This window comes from Chelonia mydas, chromosome 7 (assembly GCF_015237465.2).
Source record: "Chelonia mydas isolate rCheMyd1 chromosome 7, rCheMyd1.pri.v2, whole genome shotgun sequence".
Classification (NCBI taxonomy): domain Eukaryota; kingdom Metazoa; phylum Chordata; order Testudines; family Cheloniidae; genus Chelonia; species Chelonia mydas.
In genome coordinates this window covers 84,513,525-84,534,803 of record NC_057853.1, presented here as the reverse complement: position 1 = coordinate 84,534,803, position 21,279 = coordinate 84,513,525, and the positions used below count along the sequence as shown (strand labels likewise).

Sequence of the window (21,279 nt, the reverse complement as noted above, 5' to 3'; positions counted from 1 at the left end):
AATTTGTGCCACTTAAGTGTGGGACGCTGGGAATGGAAAAACAATTTAGATGTAGGCATTGTATTTAGTATTTTAACATTAAAGAGGTGTCATGGGCGCTGGCTCTGAGTGGTCAGGCACCCTGCCGCCCTGTGACTGGCTCAGTTAAGGAGGATAAGCTAACCCAGATCTGTCTGTGAATAGTTAATTGGAGAAGTAGCTGGGTGCTGTTTAATTAGTTAAGGAACACTTGAGCCTTTTAAAGGATTATGAGGGCTCAGGTAGGAGCCCAGAATACAGAGAGAAAGCTCTTGAGATTGTTCCTAAATGGGGTTGGGTAGGAGACTATTCCCAGTAATATCTCCTCACAGAGCAGGGGAGAGGAACCACACCCAGAATGTGCCAGAGGAGAGAGATAGTAAAGCTTCCCAGGGAGGGAGGCCTGAGAGACCCTGAGTTAGCAAGGGAGAGACTTCAGAGATGCCACCAGCGGAGAAGCCTGGGGACTTGTGGCAGAAGGAGAGGCTTGTTTGCATACCATGTGTGGCAGTTGATTAAATAAACCCAGACCCCTGTAAGGGCATTGTTCACTGAATACAAGCCTCATTGAACTTATTGAAAGCGCACCAGGGGAAACTGAGGCAGAGACATAACTATGATTGCACAAAGGGCTTCCAGAGGGTGCTCCAAGGGAGGGTAGCTGGTATATCACGGGGGGTTCTGTAGTGTGTGTGTGTGTGTGTGTGTGTGTGTGTCTGTAAAAATAAATCACAAAACAATAGGTTTACTCTCTCCTCTATATGCGCATGTAGTGTATAAAAAACGTTCACTACATGCGCATATAGAGGAGAGAGTAAACCTTATGTTTCTGATTTATCGTAAACCCACAAAAGCAAGGAGATTCCAATTAAATGGAAAATCCTATCCTTCACCCATCCTGTCCTTTATCCATGGCTTGGTATTGAGGCAGATCTAAAATATCAGATGGCTCACTGCTTTGGAGATCCTTGCTACATGTTAGCATAAATAGATGAATTTAGGGTGGTGATCGGGATTGGCTCTGAATCATCATCTTGTGGGGTAAATCTAGCCTTTTAATTATGCTTTTGTGGGGGTAAGGGAAACTGTTCTGACTATATCACATTCTTGTGTGAGATTGCACAGTCTGTTGGCCCTCAAATCTTCAGCAAATAAAACTGCTCAATTATCTAACCAGTCTAGTGTAGCATTCAGATTTTCTCAAGTTTTGAAGCATGTTAGCTCTTGGAATAGTAAGGCTGAGGTTAGATAGTTTTGCGTGGCACAGCTCTTCATATTATTGGGGTTGTAGGAGTTCCACATAAGGTGTGTGTATCTTCAAGTGTAGGCACCAGAACTGCTTTTCATTTCTCATCCATACTACTCATTACACTTACCCACTCCTTTCCTTGACACGCTGTATATAGTGATATAAAATACAATCCGACTATTAATGATGGAACTTCTTTAAAAATGTACAAGGTTAAACAATGTAATGTTTCCTTAGGTACTTAATAACGCCCTAAACAATGTCTCCTTTTAGAATAGTGTCATTACATTTTCAGTTGGAACAAGGCAAAATTGTTAGTCTTCATCTGATCTAAATTGCTCCATTCAGGTGCAGCTATTATAGCTTCTTGTATAATGCAGCTGCTGCCCACACACCCCAATTCTGTGCAAGACAGACTCAATAGCTACATAAAAAAAGTCTCTAAATTTACTTTGATTGCGGGGTAGATGCATAAGGAACATCTTGTGTATATTTGATCTGCAGCTTTCTGTATAAATTGGCCACTTGTCCTGTCACTGAGCAACCATTGTCTTGTTCCCTATTAATGTCAGAGGATATATTTAAAAAAAAAAAAGAAAAGGAGAGGAAAAAAAGATGTCAGCCATTTGCATCTTATCATTGTCTCAGATTTAAAGGCTATACTCTGTTTTTCTTAAATGCTCTTTTATTAGTAGTGGTGAGTGGTCTGTCCCCTGGTTCATGCTTTAGGTAGAATGCTTTTAAAGTCTTAATTTCATTCATGTGCGTATACGTTGCATATCTCAAACTGGTGCCTCACCTGAATGGTTGATGGAAGTTTTTTTTTTCACTTGCACATATGTTCTTGCTGAGCAGGATTAAAGGACTTTGATGTGACTATATGTCTGCTAAAGTGGTCACTGCTCAATGTGACCAGTCAAGCAACTTGAGTTGTCAAATATTAGTGTCTTATGTTGATATTTGTAAGTGCCAAAAACTTCAGCACAAAATGATTGAAACTGCCACAGCCCAAAATACCATTTTGAATTCAGTTTAATACTACTTTTTAATGTGGTAAAATTAAATCTGCCTGAGAATGCCAAGAAATTAGTACTGACATCTGTTTGTGGCAAAACTTGTAGTGTTTAGAATTAAAAATCTAATACCTAGTGTATTCAGATTGGGTGAAAATTTTCATATGCAGTCTTACTGGAGAAAATAAATCTAAGATGGCTACAAAATGGGAAAAAATACACTAAAATCTGGTGTTGCACAATAGTGACACAGAACATAAAATAGATGCATTTGTAATTAGTACATGCTGATCCTGTGACCCTGCCCTAAGCCCTCTGTCAGAAAGTCAGTCTCTCTCAATAAGAAACTAATTGTATTGGTTTTAAAGCAAAATGGCTTGCAGTCTGATAAAATGTTCACATGACTGTATGTAGTTTTCTTTAACGTGTGTAAGTCAAAATTGTCAGTTTCACTTCTAAGGCCTGAGTCCTGCAATGAATTCCTCACAAGCACATGGGTCTGCATGGTTTGTTGTATTTTGCATCAGGTTCTTGGAGTGTACACTCTCTGGGTCAGGAACCATATCCTCATGTATGTCTGTACAGCATTGAGCAGAATGGGACCATGATCCTGAGTGAGGTTTCTGGGCAGACTTGTAGTATAAAGATTTAATACTAATGATGGACATTTGTTTCCCAAAATTTATCACTGTATATAGTAAGGTATTATAGAAAATAAGACAAAGAAGTAAACCCTTCCTTAATCTATTTTCCTTTTTTAGTTTTATTGTCCATATGCTCCTTACTTTGTGATCCTAATCCTGATGACCCTTTAGTACCAGATATTGCACAAATCTACAAGTCAGACAAGGAAAAGTAAGTATAACTTTTTGATATTTAGAGGCTTGCTTTTAATCTGCTACGCATAAAACGTTCCCTCTCATTCTTCGAAGACATTCTCTTCATATACGCTCTCAAAACTTAGGTATACCAAAGATATACATATCTAAGCCTTTAAACAATAGAGTTTTAACAAGAACCCATGTAATAATTTTATAACTTCAACTAAACCACTTTAGTAGACTGTAGGGTTACACAAATTACCATTGATATTTCCTAATATTTTAGTGCACAAATCTGTACATACAACCTTGACACTTCTTTTGTATGTTTACATTAGTTTTAAATTACATGAGGACAAATAACAGAATATATTATTTGAGATGGGATGTTGGTCCTGTTATGAAAGACTTGTTAGACTTATGCCTCTGCTAAAAGGTTAAAAGATATTGAACATGGATATTAAATTTTGACATTTGATTTTCCAAATACAACTTCTGTCTAAAATATAGAAAATATTGAGAAGTTTTTTCCATAGCCACATTCATCTAACAAACAGCAACATCCTACAGCAAAAATGAACCTTTCTTCACCTTGACCTCAATTTAGAACTGGTGGGATAACTTGTATCTGGATGGCAACTAGTGGCTGCAGTAGTGCATACTTCTGGTGCAGAAGAGATTTAAATTGAAAGGATTTAATCTCTAAAGATATCATATTGACTGGATTCCTACTCTTTGGTCTTAGTCTTGTTCTCAAAGCGCGCCTGGAACTCCCAAAGCTGAATTTTGATGGTTTCAGGCAGCACTCTGTTACACATCCCTGCCATGGGGTGGCTTGAAGCACTGTGATCCAAGTACACTGCATGGCTGTAGCCCCGGGAACGTCTGGTACCAGTGTTTTGTGGTCAGCTGAGTCTCCAGGTCTTTGGTACAGAGTGGAAGCTTATCTCCAGAACAGTGCTGTGCAGAGTGAATTCTCTGAGCATTTCAGACTCTAGAGGATTATGTCTCCGGATATCTCAGGAAGTTGATGCTTTGGCACTCTATGGGGCACTTCACATGGGGGTGGCTACAGGCTCTGGGCCCTCAGAATATTGCAGACCAGATTTGGGAATTTCCAAAAGGTTCTCTGGAGTAAATTTGGAATGCCAGTGTCTTTGAATCTCTGGAGCTTTCCCCTGGTGTATCAGACACTAGCACTGTGAGAGTGGCTTGAAGAGCCAGGTGGTGGTAGCTCAGGGGGCGGGGAGAAGGCAGAGGAGGAGTTGTGTATCTCAGGGAGCTTGTACTTGAGACAATCTCCTCCACGAGTAAAGCTGCTTATTTCCAATGAGACAGGAACATCTGTATATGCTTCCTTCTTCTAATTCCTGTTTCTAAACCTTTTTCTTACGTTTAGCAGGAATATGGATCCATTGGTCCTATAACCACAATCTGAGTGTTTTAACAGTCATTCCAAATGGTGGAATTATTGACTACTCTAATGAACAATTGATGTGATAACAGAGTAACTTGGAGGTGCACCAGTCTTCCACACCAGGGTGCTCAAAGTAGTTGGGGGATTGAACTTTCTTCCTAGAGGTCCTGTGGGACATACTGTTTCTTGGTCTGGATAGTCCGAGTCCAGGATGTGGTCTGACTCTTTGCTAAAACAGACATATTGACACTCTGTTGCAGCATATGCCCTAAACTGTGTTCTGCAACAGTATTCGAGTACCTGTGACATCTGAACCACATAAGAGCATTTTAGTGGGCCTGAAAACACAATACATAATATCAGTGAAGATGCAGCAAACACAATGTCTTGCTCTTAGTAATGGTCTTAAGCCCTTCCAGATTCCACAAATTCATATTGTTCGCTCTTTGGAGCGAGTATTTGGTAGACACTATTAGGTTGGTGGACGTTGTGTTTGGGATGCATGTTGGCTACCTGTGATTCTGGCTGAAATCCTAGCCCTATTCAAGTCATTGGGAGTATTGCCATTGACTTCAGTGGGGCAGTATTTCACTCGTGGTGTTTATGCTAATTGTTGGTAGCCTCGGGGGTCTTTTCTTTATTACCTTAATCAGTTACACTCATTGTTCCAGGATCTCTAGAGCCTGTATGGAATATCTGGAAGAGATCACAACTGCTTGTAACATGTGAACAAACTTGTGTGTGCCTGCTGCAATAATTTAACAAAATACTCATTAATAGCAGCACTAAGATGAAAGGTACTTACCAGGAAAATGTTTGACATTGACTGTCATCTACATATTACAGATAGAATCCGATTTAGCTTTTTAATACTCATCCATTCAGGAACTTTTTGGTACACCTGCAGATGGGCCGTAGTTCTTCCTCACTGGGCACAGTTTTCTGAAGGTAACTGAAGATTGTTTTCAATTTGAAAACTGTTCTATTTGTCAAGTTGTGTTGGGGTCTTTGCTTATGTTAGATGGAGGTTATGGTTGTCTTAAAGGATATTCCTCTGCTGAAACAGTCTTCCTTGTCCATGCAGTGGATATTTTTGCAGACTGTTAAGATGTTTTTTCTTGCCAGTTATGATGTTTGGTGTAATCAAATTGTCTGACCCATTTTGCAAGCACCTGCCCCAATATTTGAACTTGTTTGTATATCTGCCGTATAATACAAACCCTATTGTTCTCAAGATGAAGAAATCAGGGCTCAGCCTTTGCCTGTTCATTTACTCAATATTTCTTCCTCCTGTTGTTGATGGGGGGCCAGGGGAGTGGTGTTGAAAAGTCTCCACATTTCTTAAGGTGGTGTGGAAATTCCCATACAGTTTCTTGGAGAATCTCTTGGTTTATGGAGACTCCCTCTTTAAAGTGAGGACTAAGAATCCAATTGGTATGGAATGGTTTGAGAGAGGAAAATTTGCCTGTAACTCTGCTTCATTGAAGTTATCCTTTGGTTGGCTTTCTATTAAACTTATCTCCTCTCAGATTTGGTCGGTGAAAGTTATGGCTGACTAAACTCTGGTTATGCTATACACCGACTTTTACCAATATTAACTTAGAGTCCAAGGAGTTATGTTCCATTAGCATGTGTTTTGCAGATTATGGAGACTACTGCAGTTAGTGCACTAGTTACATATATTGGCATCTTAAAGGGAGGCAATTAGGTTTTGCAAAAGTTCTTGCTTCAACCTTTTATTTGAAGAAGGAACTAACAGGTGGGGGCACAAGAGGCTACAGAGCCTACAGTCAGGTGTTTAATATACCCAAGTGCTGCTACCAAGGCATGGAGAGAGTTGGCAGTCCCCAAACTCCTAGATTTGGGAGTTCTGGCCAGTCTCATGAAGAAAGGAAAAGGCCCAAGGATAGAAATCCAGTCAAATGATACTTTCGGAGAAGCATGATTACTTTCCTTTTGAGTGTCAAAGTTCAGATGTTGTTGGCAGACAATGGTAGTTGTGACACTAATTGACAACTATAAGGAGAATTACAAAAAAAAAACTTCCTAGGTTTTGACCTAGTTCAATAAAAGACCTTTTATACCTAAATGATATTTTGGAAATAACTTTCTAATAATGACATTAACAATTTGACCTTGTTCATTCTAATGATATGTAATTAGCTTTAATGCAATTCTTACATTTCTTCTAGGAAAAGTCTTTAAAAACTTGTTTAACTTACTGTAAAGTGAATTTCTACAGCCAAAATAGAGTTGACATTGAGCAACAGATGGTGGAATAAAATAATCTTGTGCTTCAGTATATGGTGTGCATTGTTTTAATGACCTACTACTTGACTGTATTAATTAGCTAATGTGTTTCTCATAGTCATAAGTATGCTAGAGTTGTTGATTTTTGGCACTGTTTAGTGCACTGTAGAACTATTAGCAAAAGACTGATTACATATGCACAAACGGTAGATTTCTTACATTTTAATGCAATCATCGAAGACTGCTGTGGTTAGACTTTATTTTTTTAGGTAGCTCCAAAACTGAGCATGTGTATCTATATGCTATGAATTACGTATTTTGTTTCTTGAGGAAAGAGAGTTACTATGTAAAACATTCTTTATATTTCACAAGTTTATAATCAATCCCAAAAGGTAGAGAGCCAGTAACGCATCATTTGAGTACTTACATAGATGCTGTGGATCATATATATACCTATCTTCATTGAAATGCCTTCTTTCTATACATACAGATACAACAGACATGCAAGAGAATGGACTCAGAAATATGCAATGTAAGCTTGTGAAGACTTTTTCATATATACCAGAGTACTGTAAATTCTAGGTTTTTTCAAAATTAGAAGTAAATGGAGCACAGTTTACTGTTTCAATGTACCATGAGGCCCTTTTTAATTTTTACCCATGTAAGTGTGTTTCTGGAGCAAGAAAAAACAAACTTCCAAAAATAATCTTAAAACTGTGATGAGACTATTTATCCTTTTTGTATGCTTTGCAAAAGACATTTATTGTGGTTTTTAAGACTCTTGGACTTCTGCATCTTCAGCCTACAAGATCCCTAATGCAGTTGTAAAGCAACCAACTTATTTTTTGCTGAAAAACTAGATGCTTTACATGAGAAAAACTGTATGTGTCTTTAAGATATGTTGTCAATTTCATGAGTCCGTTCAAAATTTCATTCTGTTAGTTGTTATATAATTTGTATTTTTTTACTGTATAGACTAAATATATTTTATTTACCATGCAAATTAATTCATTTAGACTTTTTTTCCTTTAGCACAGTATTGACATGATACAACTGCTAGTAATGAAATCAATGAGGTGTTGCTCCCTATGGGCTATTATACAGACTGATTGCAGATTTCTTAAAACCTAAAATGATCTTTGCACTGTAATTCTTAACATGCTGATTATGGAGAAACACTTGGGTTTTTTTTATTCTGTTGCATACTTGACTTAATTTTATTGCAATGTGAACTAATTGCACTGCTATGTAGAAAGATGTAACTGTTTTGTTTGTTGCTATTCATGACTGATTTTTTCCCCCTCTATTGGCAACATAATATTCTCACGGACCTTTTACAAATCTTACTGTAGCTTTTTCCATATAAATAAAATGCATTTTCTACTATTTGTCTTGGCTATTATTTAAATCTTGCATAACCTTGTAAGTGCTTGCTCTAAAATTAAAAGATCAAAATATTAAGTTATGCATGTGAATTACAGACAAAGGGGAAAATAAAGCCATGCATCTGATATTAATTCTAACTGTGTTGCAATGAATTTTGTTAGCTGTAGCCCAATTTATTTAACATGTTATGCCCATTGCTTTGTATTGTGTGGGATTCAACTTTGCTGAAATCCTACACTAAACACATACAAGTAATTCTCTTTTGACAAGAAAAAAATCACAGATGTTTGGGCATCAGACACGTCTCAAATTGATATAAATGTATACTTTCAATATCAGAATATCATGGTAAAGAATCTTCCCTCATTTATGTCTAACAATATTTTGGTCTAATATTTTTCACACGTAAAGCTAACTTTTCCATTAACTGCGTCATCTAAGTCTACTTCACAATGCATGTAGAAAATCCATAGTATTGGAAAAGCAGATTTTGTTTTTAAACTAAAAATGAAAGCGTTTTAATCTCAAACCACAGATTCCCCTCCCTCCCCTTAGGATGCTAAATTAAATAATTGTGTGTGTAAAAAAAAAAAAAAAAAAAAAAAAAAAAAAAATTGCTTTGAACTTTCTGCATTAAGCAAAACTGGATTGAATGGGAAATTTGCCACCACAGGAACCAAAACCTTTGAGTGCAAGCTAACTCCAGTGCTTTCTCTTACACCAAGGAAAAAATGCCATTTACGGTAGCAAACACCTAACTGGAATGTGTAGAACAGCATGCATGCTAGAAACTCTTTTTCTACCACTGGAATTTTTTATTCATTAATACTTGTTTAAAACTCGATTCACCATTGCCAAGAATATGAAACAGCAGCACAAATTGGTCAGTTGTGAAATGTCACTTTTTTTCTAATACATACAGTTGACTTTTGAGAGCAACACTTCGTGGAGAAGCACTGAAGTTTTTTCTTTGCACTGCTTCAAAGAATGTCCCGGTTATACACTGTAGAATATACCATCTTTAAAATGGTCAATAAAAGTCTTTAATAGTAAAAATAAATGAGTAATTCCACTCTACTTGAAATGGGACATTACTGCTAGGGAAGCTAAACTATTCACCATTCATTTGTTTTGTGTAATATCTCTAGTGGGTGGAAAAGGCTTCTGAGTAACAGAATCTTTCCCAGAATTCTTTTACATTTGTGTTTCTTACATTTTTGTTAGTTATATGCTTGTACCAGAACAAATGGTTTAAATAGTTCTTTGTGTCTTATGCTTAATTATGTGAAATTTGGAAGCTTGACTTGCATGTTAAAAGGAATTAATTATTCTTTGTCTTTTACTTTACTAAAACATCAAGGCTAGTTTGAAAATGTTTATACGTAAATTGGCAATATTTGAGTATACACCATACAAAAAGGAATAGCTTCCCATCATAATGCAAGATCTTTGGGATGAGCAATAGAAATCAAATTAACTGACAATGATGATCTGACTGCAGCACTAGTTTTTACTCTAACCTTATAGGATTCTTTGAAGATAACTGTCTTGAAGACATTCTTTGTAGAAGTTTTCTCAGTGGTATTCAGTCTCTGACTCAGCTATCAATCTACCTTAAATAGTCTAAACTTTCTGTCCAAGAAATATCATACCTACTATCTATAAGTCTGATATTTTGATTTCTTTGACTAGCATTTTAGGTAATTCCAAACTTCATCCACCAGGACAACATTTAAGCCATTGTTGAATAAGCAAGGATTTTAAGAATTTCCTGGTAAATGTTCTGTCATCACTTATTAGATGATGCATTACGAAGACTTTTTCTTCAGAAGGTTGCTCAGTCCTGCTGCTTTCATTATGATGGAATAAACAATGTATAAATCTGTGCTTCCCTCCTCTCTATCGAGTCATATACTACCGTTCACTGTAAAATGCTTCATCTGATTGTCCTCTCTACGGTGACATTGCCACAACTAAAGGATCTCTGTATCTCTGGAAATTCTTGAAAATGTAACCTTAGTTTTATTCTTATTTATTCTTACTCTAATATTACAGATGGCTTGCTTTCTAATAACTTGTTCAACAAATTTCTGATGTTTGTGTGGTATTTTCTGCCTAAAGATGCCAACTGAGGCCTAAAAGATAAAAATTAAAAATGTTTATCTGTCTCTGTTAAAGAATAATTTGCTCTTTAAGTACTCATATGTCTAATCGTAATTGTCAATATTGTGTTCAACTGCTAAGGAATGAATTGGGGTTATTAAAAACAGCTTTGTATATGGGGAATAGTGGTTTGGGGACTGCAGTGGCTGTAAAAAGCAGCTGGGAAGAATATTGAAGACACTGTTTTGATGAATGCATCATTCCCTCAGAAGGAAACAGCTGTTCCTCACTGAGAGGAACAGAGGAAAAAAGAGCATGAGAATGCTCTATGGAATGAAAAAAGATAAGGTGCAAAACAGCATAATCAGAGAAGAATTATTGTAGGCTAAATACTCTTCTCTAAAAATACCATCAGCAAGATTCTCACTCACACAAGAAGTGGAAGGGATGTTGCAAAAAAGTGAAGCTACTACTAGTGGAAAAAGGGAGCTTGTTCTATATTTGTATCAACTTATTCCTCTTTGTACTGTTAACACAACTGCAGTATCAAACGCAACATTGAAGTCTTGACCAATTTTATTTTTTAAATATGCAAACAAAATAAGGGACACACTGAAAGAAAACAAAAGTGATGGGTGCGTTTGACTTTTTACTCTGGAATTGAGCTCTAAAGCTGAGTTGAAAAGTCCTACCTCTGAGGGTGAAATCCAAGCAAGGAGGGCCAGTGGGAAGGGCACTGGTTTGAATCTTAGGAACCCTGAGTTCCATTCCTTGCTTGGGCCCAAACTTCATAGGTGACCTTAGGTAAATCATTTAGGCCCCCTTGACAGATGGGGAATTGAAGCACAGAGAGACTTGGGGCCAGATCCTCAAAGGTATTTAGGCACCTAACTACCATGAAAATCATTGGAAGTTAAACATGTATTGCTGAGGACCTGGGTTTAGCCTCTGTGCCTCAGTTGCCCATCTCTTAAATGGGAATATTTCTTCCCTACGTGCCAGCTCTGTTGAGAGGATAAATTAAAATATGTGACATGCCCAGATACTCCTAATGGGGCGTTATTTTAAAGCATTTTTTTAATGAAAGAGGACCACTTAGTGGATTGGCAGATGGTTTTCTAGGGAAACAGCTGAGATGGACTGTTATGTAATGGTTGTGTCTCAAAATAAGTAAGTTTTGACATAGCCTTCTGGTTTCCGACTGCAGCAATGCAATCAGACATCCATTTAGCTGTGACTGTCCTGGTAAAAATGTTGCCTGATACATTAGTGTCAAAAGAAACCTGCACCTACCTATCACAGAGAAACCTGTATAGAATGAGGAAAATGTTGCTACAATAATAGTCTAAGGTTGAACTCATGGTGAGGAATCTCAGTAGAATCACAGTACAATTATTATTATTAAATCTAGTATAAAGTGGATCAGTGAGCCGTGTGAGCAAGAGTGGCTGCCACCAGAAATGACTTTCCACATGTGGAAAAAAAAATTTCACAGGAGTTGAGTAGTCCCAAAAGACCTTTCATCAACTTTATCAGGACCATTTATCTTGCAACACAGGTGCGTCTGCTGGGTGGTTTCAATGTTAAAAATATGACAAGGTGTTTTAAGACACTAAGTGGTCTCCTTTCCCTTTTGGACATCAAAGTAGGAAAAATGGTACTGGTATTTCTGGACCAATAGACAAAAGAAGCCCCTGGGCTTTGAGACAGGCACTAATTGAACTAGATTCTGGGTAATAAACTGCCTAACAACTTTCATGTCAGAGTACTACGGACAATGTTGTCACACAACAGCTGTACCAACAAGCAGAAACAGCCTGGTGACATTGTGGCACTGACCAAAAAGAGGCACCAAAATAAAGAAAAAACATAGTGTGTCAAAAGAAAGAACAGCCCTAGACTACCAAAAACAGTGCTTAGCCCTAAAGACTAGTGCTATCTCCCACCACAGCAGACACTGAAGTAATGATACAATGGTGTCAAAAATCTATAAAAATCACACTGAAACTCACTGGAAGACAAAGCTATTAGTAAGAAAAGAATAACCCAGAAAAGTTGGTTAGGATCTGCTAAAGAGATGAAACAGTGGCTCCTGAGGTGCAGGCTTGTCCTGAAAGCTATTTCATTACGGTAAAGAAGAAACTGAAAGGTCAAGGACAGCACATATACTCTCCTGCAGATAGCACATGACAGCCAATAGAGACTTGTCTGATTTGCACTCTTTGCAGCTACTGCTGCCCTCGACAGAGCTGTATATGCAATGTAGTTGTTGTAGCTGTGTGAGAATCCCATAGGATATTAAAGGGACATGGTGGGTGAAGTAATATCTTACAATGGACCAACTTGTGTGTGTGTGTGAGAGAGAGAGGGAGACAAGCTTTCAAGCCACAACTGAAGAAGAGCTGTGTGGCTTGAGAGCTTGTCACAGAAGTAAATTGATCCAATAAATTAACCCTCCTTGTCTCTGAGTAACACTAGGGAAGGTCTGCCAGTCTCACCCTAAGAGGCTAAAACTTAAGTGTGAGAATCCTGTACAGACAGTATCTTTAGAGAAAAATCGTAACTTTAATGCATGCTTACTGACAGCATATAAAAGGGCTTCAAGTGAGGGAATGCCAAGATCAACCGCGTGAGTTTCTTCAAATACCTGTATTAGATCGACTTTTTTTTAAAAGGCAGAATATACTGATTTCAGCGGGGACAGCTGCCTAAAAACTGGTATGTGAGCCGTGAGCTATTCCTGCGCAATTCCACTCTGAGCTAACCGAGTCAAAGAAAGGGCACGGTGTGGGCGACGCAAGGCGCATTGGAAGGCTGCACAGTGCCCACACATCATAGGAAAAGGCTCCGTAAACCACTTGTCTGCCTCTGTTTCTCCTCTAGCTCGCAAATCTTTGGGGGAGGGGCCGGCTCGAGATCCGTCATAGGGCACTGAACAGCTCGGATAACACCTAAACGGGGCCAGCTGGGCTTGAGGTGCTGGCCTGAGCCCGAGCCTCGCGGGGGAGGGACCCAGCCGCTACTAGGTCCCCCCGCTAGCCCCCGGAAGCCGCTACAGGAGGGGTCGCGCCGAACTTCCAGCTCACCCCCCCGCCCTTTGCACGCGCCGTCCTCCTCCTCTCCCCCCGCCGGCCGGGGGACGGTTCGGAGCATGCGCTTTGGCGACTATCTGTCTCGAGGCCCTGTTCCATCAAAGAGGCGGGGCCCGCTTCTTCCCACATTGCACCGCGCCAGTAGCGCGCGCGGCTCTGAGAGGACCCCGCGTCCTGTTTTTGTCTGCCTGTGCTATGGCGGTCGCGCTGCTGGGCCGGGCCCTGGCCGCTTTTCCCAGCGCCCGGCACATTCTCAGGTGAAGGCGCCGCCTGGGGCTAGTGGCGAAACTTTGGAGTGAGCCGGAAATTTGGTCCTCCCGGCGTATCTGTCTGCATCCCGCCCCAGCCGCCCTCGTCTCGTCCCCTCGCTCCGCCTTCCCCCTATCGGCAGCACCCCCGGGGACCCCCAGCGCAGCGTCCCTGTCTCCGTCCCGCGCCGCCGGACCCTTCGGGCACCCTCCGCGCATCGTCCTCTCCCTGACCGCCGCACCCCTTCGGGCACCCTCCGCGCATCCTTCCCTTCTCCCGTTCTGCCCTGTGGCCCTCTTTGTTCCTAGGAGGGAGCGTGTCCTTGGGTGGGGGTGATAGACGCTTTCAGCATGTTGGAAGTGGCTGACCCAAGCCTGGTTACAAATGCGGAGTTGTTTCTGGGGGAGCTCCTGTGCCTTTTGGCTGGGAACATGATGGGCTGTAAGTGTTAGTTGTGGGCTTATTCTGGAGTCTGGTAATACTGTTTACTTTTGGATTGTAAACTGATGGTCACGTTATTTTGAAGTGTAATTTACAGCTGAGTTTACATATTGATGTATTTTTAATATCTGATAACTTGGTGTGTGTTAAAGATGCAGCACTACATACTCAGTGGAGAAGTGGTTTTCAAAACAGATCAGTTCCGATAATCCTCCAAAGCGACCCTTAACGGCCTACTTTCGTTTTGTAAAAGATCAGCAGCCCATTTTTAGGGAACAAAATCCAGGTAAGGAACTCTCTAAAGAAATTTGGTATTAGAATAACTTATTTTTTTCAGAAACTGATTAGCAACGTAAATAAAATTTTATTTTAGTATGAATTAGTTAAAATGTGTTGGCAGTTCTGTTTATTGAGCCCAGTTTTATTTCAGATGTGTAAGCACTTTTTTCAGTTTTCTTTGGCTAAAAAATTAGACGAGTATTTGAGTCAAACTAAATATTATATGAATAACAACTTTATTAACTTTAAAAGAACATATTAAAGTGATAAAATCCAGTAAAATTAAATATCAGGATTGGATGTTAGATACACATACTGCCCATACTTTATATTAGCTCTAAAAAACTTTGAATTTTAATTCATTCAGAGTAGAAAAAATATTTGTTATATTGATAGGGTACTTAAAATGAGAACTTCAAAAAAGAACCGGATTAAATATTTGCGTTGTAATGATTAGCATTCTCTCATTGCATGTGAATATTTATTTTCATGGATACTAAAAAGATAATTTTTGATTATGTACCAATGCCCAGTACAAGCTTCTATCCTGATGCTTTATCTAGTAATTTGCTGGGCTTTGAAAACGGTGGGTCTGTCCATGACCTAAATTGGGAAAGGGCAAATATTTTTAAGAGTGTGTGTCTTTCCCTTGAATATTTTTAGTTGTCCTAAAGTATGCATGTGTTAATGAGCACCAGATCAGGCTTTCATTCCTATTCGTAGCCAGTGAGAGCTGCAAAATTGAATGATGTTCTGATATGGAAAAAATCATTTGAGAATGAGGAAACTTGGTCTAATTGAGGATTACTGTATATAGAAATGATTATTTTAAAGTACTGAAACTAAATTATGGTTTGATTATCTTGGACAAGTTTTGAGGTAACTCACTTTAAATTATAAACAGTTGAGAATTCTTAAGTCATTTGGCTGTAGAGAGGTTGTAATCAGAAAGTTCTCCTATAAAAATATGCTTGAAGTTCTCGTTCAGTTACCTACCCAGATCCCAGTGCATGATCCATTTCTGTGACTTAGGCTTTGTCTACACTACCAAGTTTTGTTGCCAAAAACCACTTTGGGCACCACCCTGAAACTAAACGGCAGTTAATGCAGATCACAGAGCATTATGCATTCCTGGTATGAAATATTAAGATGTGCTGACACATTTAATGCTAACTTAAGTTATAGATGGTAGGAAGATATAGACGTAGAGAAAGGACAATAGTCTAGCCTAAAGGTGACAGATATGAATAACTGTAACATATTATTTATCTGGGAAAAAAACACTGTTGCACTTATGGTCTGAAACACTCTTCTATATTGGCCAGATGCGACAATTGCTGCCTGAGCATCCATGAGCCATCCAGATCCCAAGATGCGCAGCGATCAGCTCTGCCTTCCCACAACACTGCACTGTGGGATACATACCGTGCATTGCTCACTCTGTCGATGATGGTGCCCACAATGTGGACGTGATCTGTCGACAGAGGAAGCAAGTGTGAACACCCTTTTGCGATTTTGTTTTGTCGACCTTTTGGTGTCAACATAAGTTTTGTCGACAAAACTTGGTAGTGTAGACAAAACCTTTGTCTACAAATTAGTATATTCCATTCCATGGGCACACAAAGTTTTTTGTAGACCTGATAAAGTAGTATTCTTCCTCATCTTGATAAAGTTATCCTTCTTTTCTCTGAAAAGCTAATAATCCATGGCAAAATGTGGCATTGTTGAGTGGAGTGTGCAAGGAGAGGCTGACCCATGTATTCTAGATCTGTCTTGTCTTCCTATACTTTTTGAGCCTGAATTACTTACTGAATGCTTAGGTTCAGTCATGTCAATAGTGGAAAAGCCGAACTGGCATTTTTGGAAAGGTGACTAGCAAAAGTGTTTTGGCGGGGAGGAATTGAGCCTGTGCCCTTTCCCTCACTAGGATGTTTAAAGAAAGCCTTAAAAGATTTTTGTCAACAAAAATTTTAACTGCTTCTATTTTACAAGTTCAAGTCTTGTTTGACCTGAAAAACTTTCTGATTGAAAGATTTGTGACATGATGATATTACAGAAGTAAGGAGTGAAAGCTAATTGAGAAGGGAAGGGCATTTTAGGCAGATTCTCTAAACTATTGTTTGGGGGAAATTGGGGATTGGTTAACACTTCAGTGATTGACATTTTAGATGAAGTACCTGCCATTTGAAGATTCAACACCACTTCTCATTCAGTTAAGGTGTAAAGCTGAACCTGTACCTGGTGTATTTCAGCAGATCCTCTGGCAAAACGAGGAAAGTTGAGACTTGACTATCCTGGTATTTCTAAGTAAGAAACCAAAACAAAAACAAGGAGAAACTTTTTAAACTTTAAAAAAACAAACAAAAAACTCTTTCAGTATGCAGTGTAAAGAAGAAAAAAGAAACATAAGTCCAACTTCTAAAAATTTCTGTGTAGGTCACACATAAAAAAAATGCCTGTTTCTGAAATAGTGACATTTAATCTTTCTGTTAGGAATAAAAGAAAAGCTATTTTATTCACCTGGTGTTCAGTTTCTCATACTGGCATGTTAGGACAGGTTTTATGGAAAAAGAATGTCTGTGGCAGAAAAATACCAGTAGCAAATTCTTTCCTGGGGAAAACGAAGAACATTTTAAGCATTAAAACAGGTTCAATTTTCTTACTCTCTTCCTTGTAAACAAAGAAGTTAAAATTTTCTTTTGTTTCACAGATGTGAGCATTTTGGAGATAGCAAAAAAAATTGCATATGCTTGGAAAGAGTTACCAGTGTCAGAGAAACAAGTAAGCTTGATTTTTTTTTTCTTTTGTTTTATGCTCTTTCAGTTGCATATTGAGTCTTATCTTTATGTTGGCTGGGTTTGGTGTGTCTTATCGAAGGAAAATTTGTTGAAAAGTTTGTAGCATGGCAATTTATAGTATCTGGAGTTCTCAGATTTTTAGGACCACCCCATCACTCAGGTTTTAGACCTGGATATGGGACATATGGTATTGCAGAAATTGATTTCTCTTACTAACGATGAACAAGGATAAAGTGTGTACTGATTCTTTTTGAACTGTTGCCTTAAACACTTGATCATAAAGTGGTGTTGACTGATTTGCAGTCCTTAGCAAATGGCTTAACTTCTTTCATAATGAGAATTCCCAGAGGATAGTACTTTGGACAGTTGCTCATCTTCCCTGAGAGAAGTGTCATGGGATTCTACAAGGTTTTGTTTTACTCTCCTTTGATCAATTAATATATGTAGTTATTGTGATGGTTAGGAAGGAAATACGTGCCATTGTGTTTTTCAGTGTGTTGAGAAAAAGCTCTGGTTTTTTTCCTCATCTGATCCTATTGGGACATATTACTTGGTATCTCCAGGAGAGCTGGCTGAGGTTCAATCCAGAGAAAACCAAAATAGTACTTGTAGGTTATTAAGCAGTTGGAAGGATTGGCAAAGGCTATAGTGACACCCCTGAGGGTACATGGTGCTGTTTGTAGCATAGATTTACAATTTAGGGATTTTTATAGATACTGGATGGCTCATGGATGCTCAGGTAGCAATTGTGGTCTGAAACACTCTGTTCTATATTGGCCTGATGAGACAAATGCAACAGTGTTATTTTTTTCCCAGATGAATAATTTGCTACAGTTATTCATATCTGTCACCTTTAGGCTAGACTGTTGTCCTCTCTATATATCTACATCTTCCTACCATCCATAACTTAAGTTAGTATTGAATGTGTTAGCACATATTAATATTTCATACCAGGAATGCATAACACCGGTGCTCTGTGATCTTCATTAACTGCCGTTTTGTTTCAGGGTGGAGTCCAAGGTGTTGGTTTTAAGATATAAAATTCTAAATGGTTTGGAATCTGATTAACTTGAAATTTGTCTGTCACTGTGTGATATCTAGAGGTGTGGAAGTGGGCTTTTGGTAGGGCATTTTCTAAGAAAGGGACTTCAGATCTGGAACTCTTTTTTTTCCTTCCACAAGAAACCTGGCTTTAACTTTTGGGGCCTGCTGTTAATGCACTTTTTTTCCCTTGGGTGTTCGTGGAAGAAGCAAGCTGAAGTATTTAAGATGTTTAGATTTCTATTGGTTGTATTTTTTGGGGGGAAAACTATTACAAGGATTCTAATTTTGATTTTAATTGTAATAGTATTAAATCTATGTGCTTTGTAATACACAAGTGAAATAAACTGCATAAATCTTGTTGCTCAGATATAGCATCTAAACTTGATGTATTATAGAAAATAGCTATTCAGAGGGGTCCCACATGATTATACTAACCTGTATGTTTCCTGTTTCTCTTGGTCTCCTGTCTTTGTGCTGTTATGGTAAATGACTCACATTTTGTACGAGATCACATAGTACAGTCTTTCCTCCTGATGAGATTATTATCCTGGAGTTTAGGCTCTAATCTGTTGAAAGTAATTTCTCTAAAGGTACTATCTGTGTGAGATTTTTCAGTTGTAGGTTTAACTTCTCAGTGCAAGACTGGGAAACTTGTCCGTTACCTCTCCTTTTGATCCTTGAGGGCAGCAGTAGAGAGGTAGAGTATGAGCTAGGTCCCTGGTGCAGTTGCTACCCACTGCAGAATATAAATGCTGCCCTTGGAACATTCCAAGCCAGTTCCTTCTTGACTACAGTTATCAAAGGAACTCCCTGTTGGAGGCAGCACCCGACTGTCCATTGCCCGAGTTTCCAGTAACATATCAGGTATTTATCTTCAGGTTTCCTCTCTGCTTTCCTGTCAAATCCGCTCTGTTAACTATATTTTTGAGGCCTTTGCTTTGGGTACTTTGGTGACTCAGCACTTTGACACCTACTTTGGCGCTTGAGTGCAAGTAGCTTCTGGTACTCTGCACTACTTTGGCACTCCAGCACTTGTCATCTTGGCCCTTCCATCCTTGCTGTGGTGCTAGCAGTGTTCTAAGATGGGTTCTCAAGACACATTTTTTGGTGGCCTCAGAGTGCGGCCACCAACTCTTGCTGGTGGCCGCTCTCATATTTTTTTCCCTAAAATACTTGATTAGCTTTAGGAAAAACAAATAAATATGCACATATACATGTCCAAATCATTGTAATTTATTTTTTGATAGCTAGTAAGTGCTATGAAAAGTGATAAGAAACAAACAAGTATCACTTTTCACAGCAGACTTACACAGCCCTGGATTGGCAGGGAGGAAGGGTGTCGGGGAGGCAGCGGAGGTCAGGGATGATGGGGTGTGTGGGTGGCTGGGAGAGGCAGCGGGGGGCTGGAGCCTGAAGCCCTGTGTCCAGATCCCAAAGCTCCATGGACGGGGGATGGAGCCTGAATCTGTGCAACTGGAGCCTGGGGCCTGCTGCCACACAGCTGGAGCTCTGGGGTGGAGCCCGAAGCCCCGCTGCCAGAGCCTGCTGCCTTGCCTCCCCAGAGTTGAAGCCCAAAGTCTGAGCCCCACTGCTCCAGGGAAGGTGGGGAACTCACTGGCTGCCTGCTCCTCCAGCGTTATGCCCCAGGTGTCTCTGGAGGGCAGCAGTGGCCAAGTCCTGCAACCAACACCAAGGTAGTGCATCCAAGAGAAACAAGGAGGGACAGCTACTTTGCCACTCTCTCCCCTACCCCCCACCATCACAGCCCTGGAGGCTGTGGCCACAAGAAAAGCCCCTGGTGGCTGTATTTGAGAAACGCTGTTCTAAGAGCATGAGTGCTTGAGTTTGTGTTTCAGTGCCACAGTTAAGGCTGCCTTGTTATTCCTGCACCAAATACACCTGTTTTGCAGTGTGGTGTTTATTTTCTTTGGATCTGTCCTTCTCTCAGCAAATTGCAAACTTCCTTCCACCCCAGTAAGCCCACCAGGGCAGCTTCACCACCAAAGCACTCTATGCCACCACAAGCAAAACCAATGACTTCACTGAGCATGAGCTTCTCGGTGCTCTTGGGCCTCTGTACTCCACTTTTGTAATGAACTTCTGCTCATTGGATAAGGCAGAGCATCTTTATGAGAGGCTGAGCCTGGAGGTGCCAGGAGAGGGCCAATAACCTCTTTCTTTTGAAACCCTGGCTCCATGAAGGTCTCTGTCAAGACCTGTTTAGATTTTTGCTTTTCTCTCATGTGCTTGAAGTGGAAAGGAGATGGTGATGTCCCTGTTAATCTGGCTCAGTCATTCTTGGTCCATCTCAAAGCCCGCAATCTTGACTTCAAGGCGTTCCCTTTGCTGTGCAACAGCAGATATAGGAACTCTTGTGATGGTTGGAGAGCTTTTGCGCAGAGGTTAATGTGTCCTAACTCAGACCTCTAATGTCAGAGCTCTCAGCACAGAGACTGTAGCGGCCTTTGCGTCTTGCACTAGGGCTGCTATTTGCCCTTGGAAGGTTGAAGTACTTACTTGATGCCAAATAATTCCCTACTACAGAGGAATGCTATGACAGCAACTCAAAGGGGAAGATTTCACCTTCCCCTAGGTTTTACAAAAGCTGTCCAAATGGCTGATTTTTTTTTTTTTTTTTCCCTGTTGAAATCATTCCAGGAATCTAAAGAGCTTCAATTGAGATATGTGGGCTTGAAACACTTGTCCCATAGGTTGGCTTTGCCTTTCATCAACTGGCCCATATTGTATAAACAAGACTTCCTCAGAAATCTGTACTTGTGCTGATGTTCTTAGTGTATATATACAGCTGACCAGCCGACCAACTCGGCAACCAAGTTCATATATGCTGATGACATCTGCTTGGTAATAGCCAGAAAGGAGCTCTGAGGAACTGGAGTCCTGCCTGTCATCTGACCTTGACATCTGGTCAGGTATTTTTCAAAGTGATGATTTAAACTAAACACATAAAGACAGCATCATCTCATTTCCATCTTGCCTACTACTTGCCTACTTAGCTCATCGATAGCCGCAGGCCTTTCTGAACAATCAGCTGATTTTTTTTTTTTTTTTTTTTAACCATACCCTACTTATTTGGGGATACAGCTAAACTGTTCTCTCTG

The 21,279-nt window shown here is 39.7% G+C and overlaps 2 protein-coding genes across 9 annotated transcripts in view; both read left to right on the top strand.

The window, feature by feature from the left end:
• The window catches only part of UBE2D1 (ubiquitin conjugating enzyme E2 D1), a 25,197-nt gene extending 17,041 nt beyond the window's left edge, over positions 1-8,156 (top strand). For 3 of the 4 annotated variants that reach the window (XM_037905343.2, XM_037905345.2, XM_037905346.2), the window contains 3 exons: positions 3,042-3,135; positions 5,404-5,466; positions 7,259-8,156. In XM_037905343.2, the coding sequence (XP_037761271.1) occupies positions 3,042-3,135; positions 5,404-5,464 (155 nt within the window). In that variant the 3' untranslated portion in view covers positions 5,465-5,466; positions 7,259-8,156. The remainder of the gene's footprint in view (positions 1-3,041; positions 3,136-5,403; positions 5,467-7,258) is intronic. The other variant, XM_007060664.4, reaches the window with a different exon arrangement.
• TFAM (transcription factor A, mitochondrial) overlaps positions 7,318-21,279 on the top strand; it is a 27,433-nt gene continuing 13,471 nt past the window's right edge. For 4 of the 5 annotated variants that reach the window (XR_005226264.2, XM_037905341.2, XM_043552150.1 and 1 more), the window contains exons 1-3: positions 10,322-13,644; positions 14,192-14,325; positions 17,029-17,099. Coding sequence is in view for 4 of the 5 variants with exons in the window: in XM_037905341.2 (XP_037761269.1) it covers positions 13,409-13,644; positions 14,192-14,325; positions 17,029-17,099 (441 nt within the window). In the remaining variant the exon portion in view is untranslated. Of the gene's footprint in view, positions 13,645-14,191; positions 14,326-17,028; positions 17,100-21,279 lie in introns of all 5 variants that reach the window. The other variant, XM_037905342.2, reaches the window with a different exon arrangement.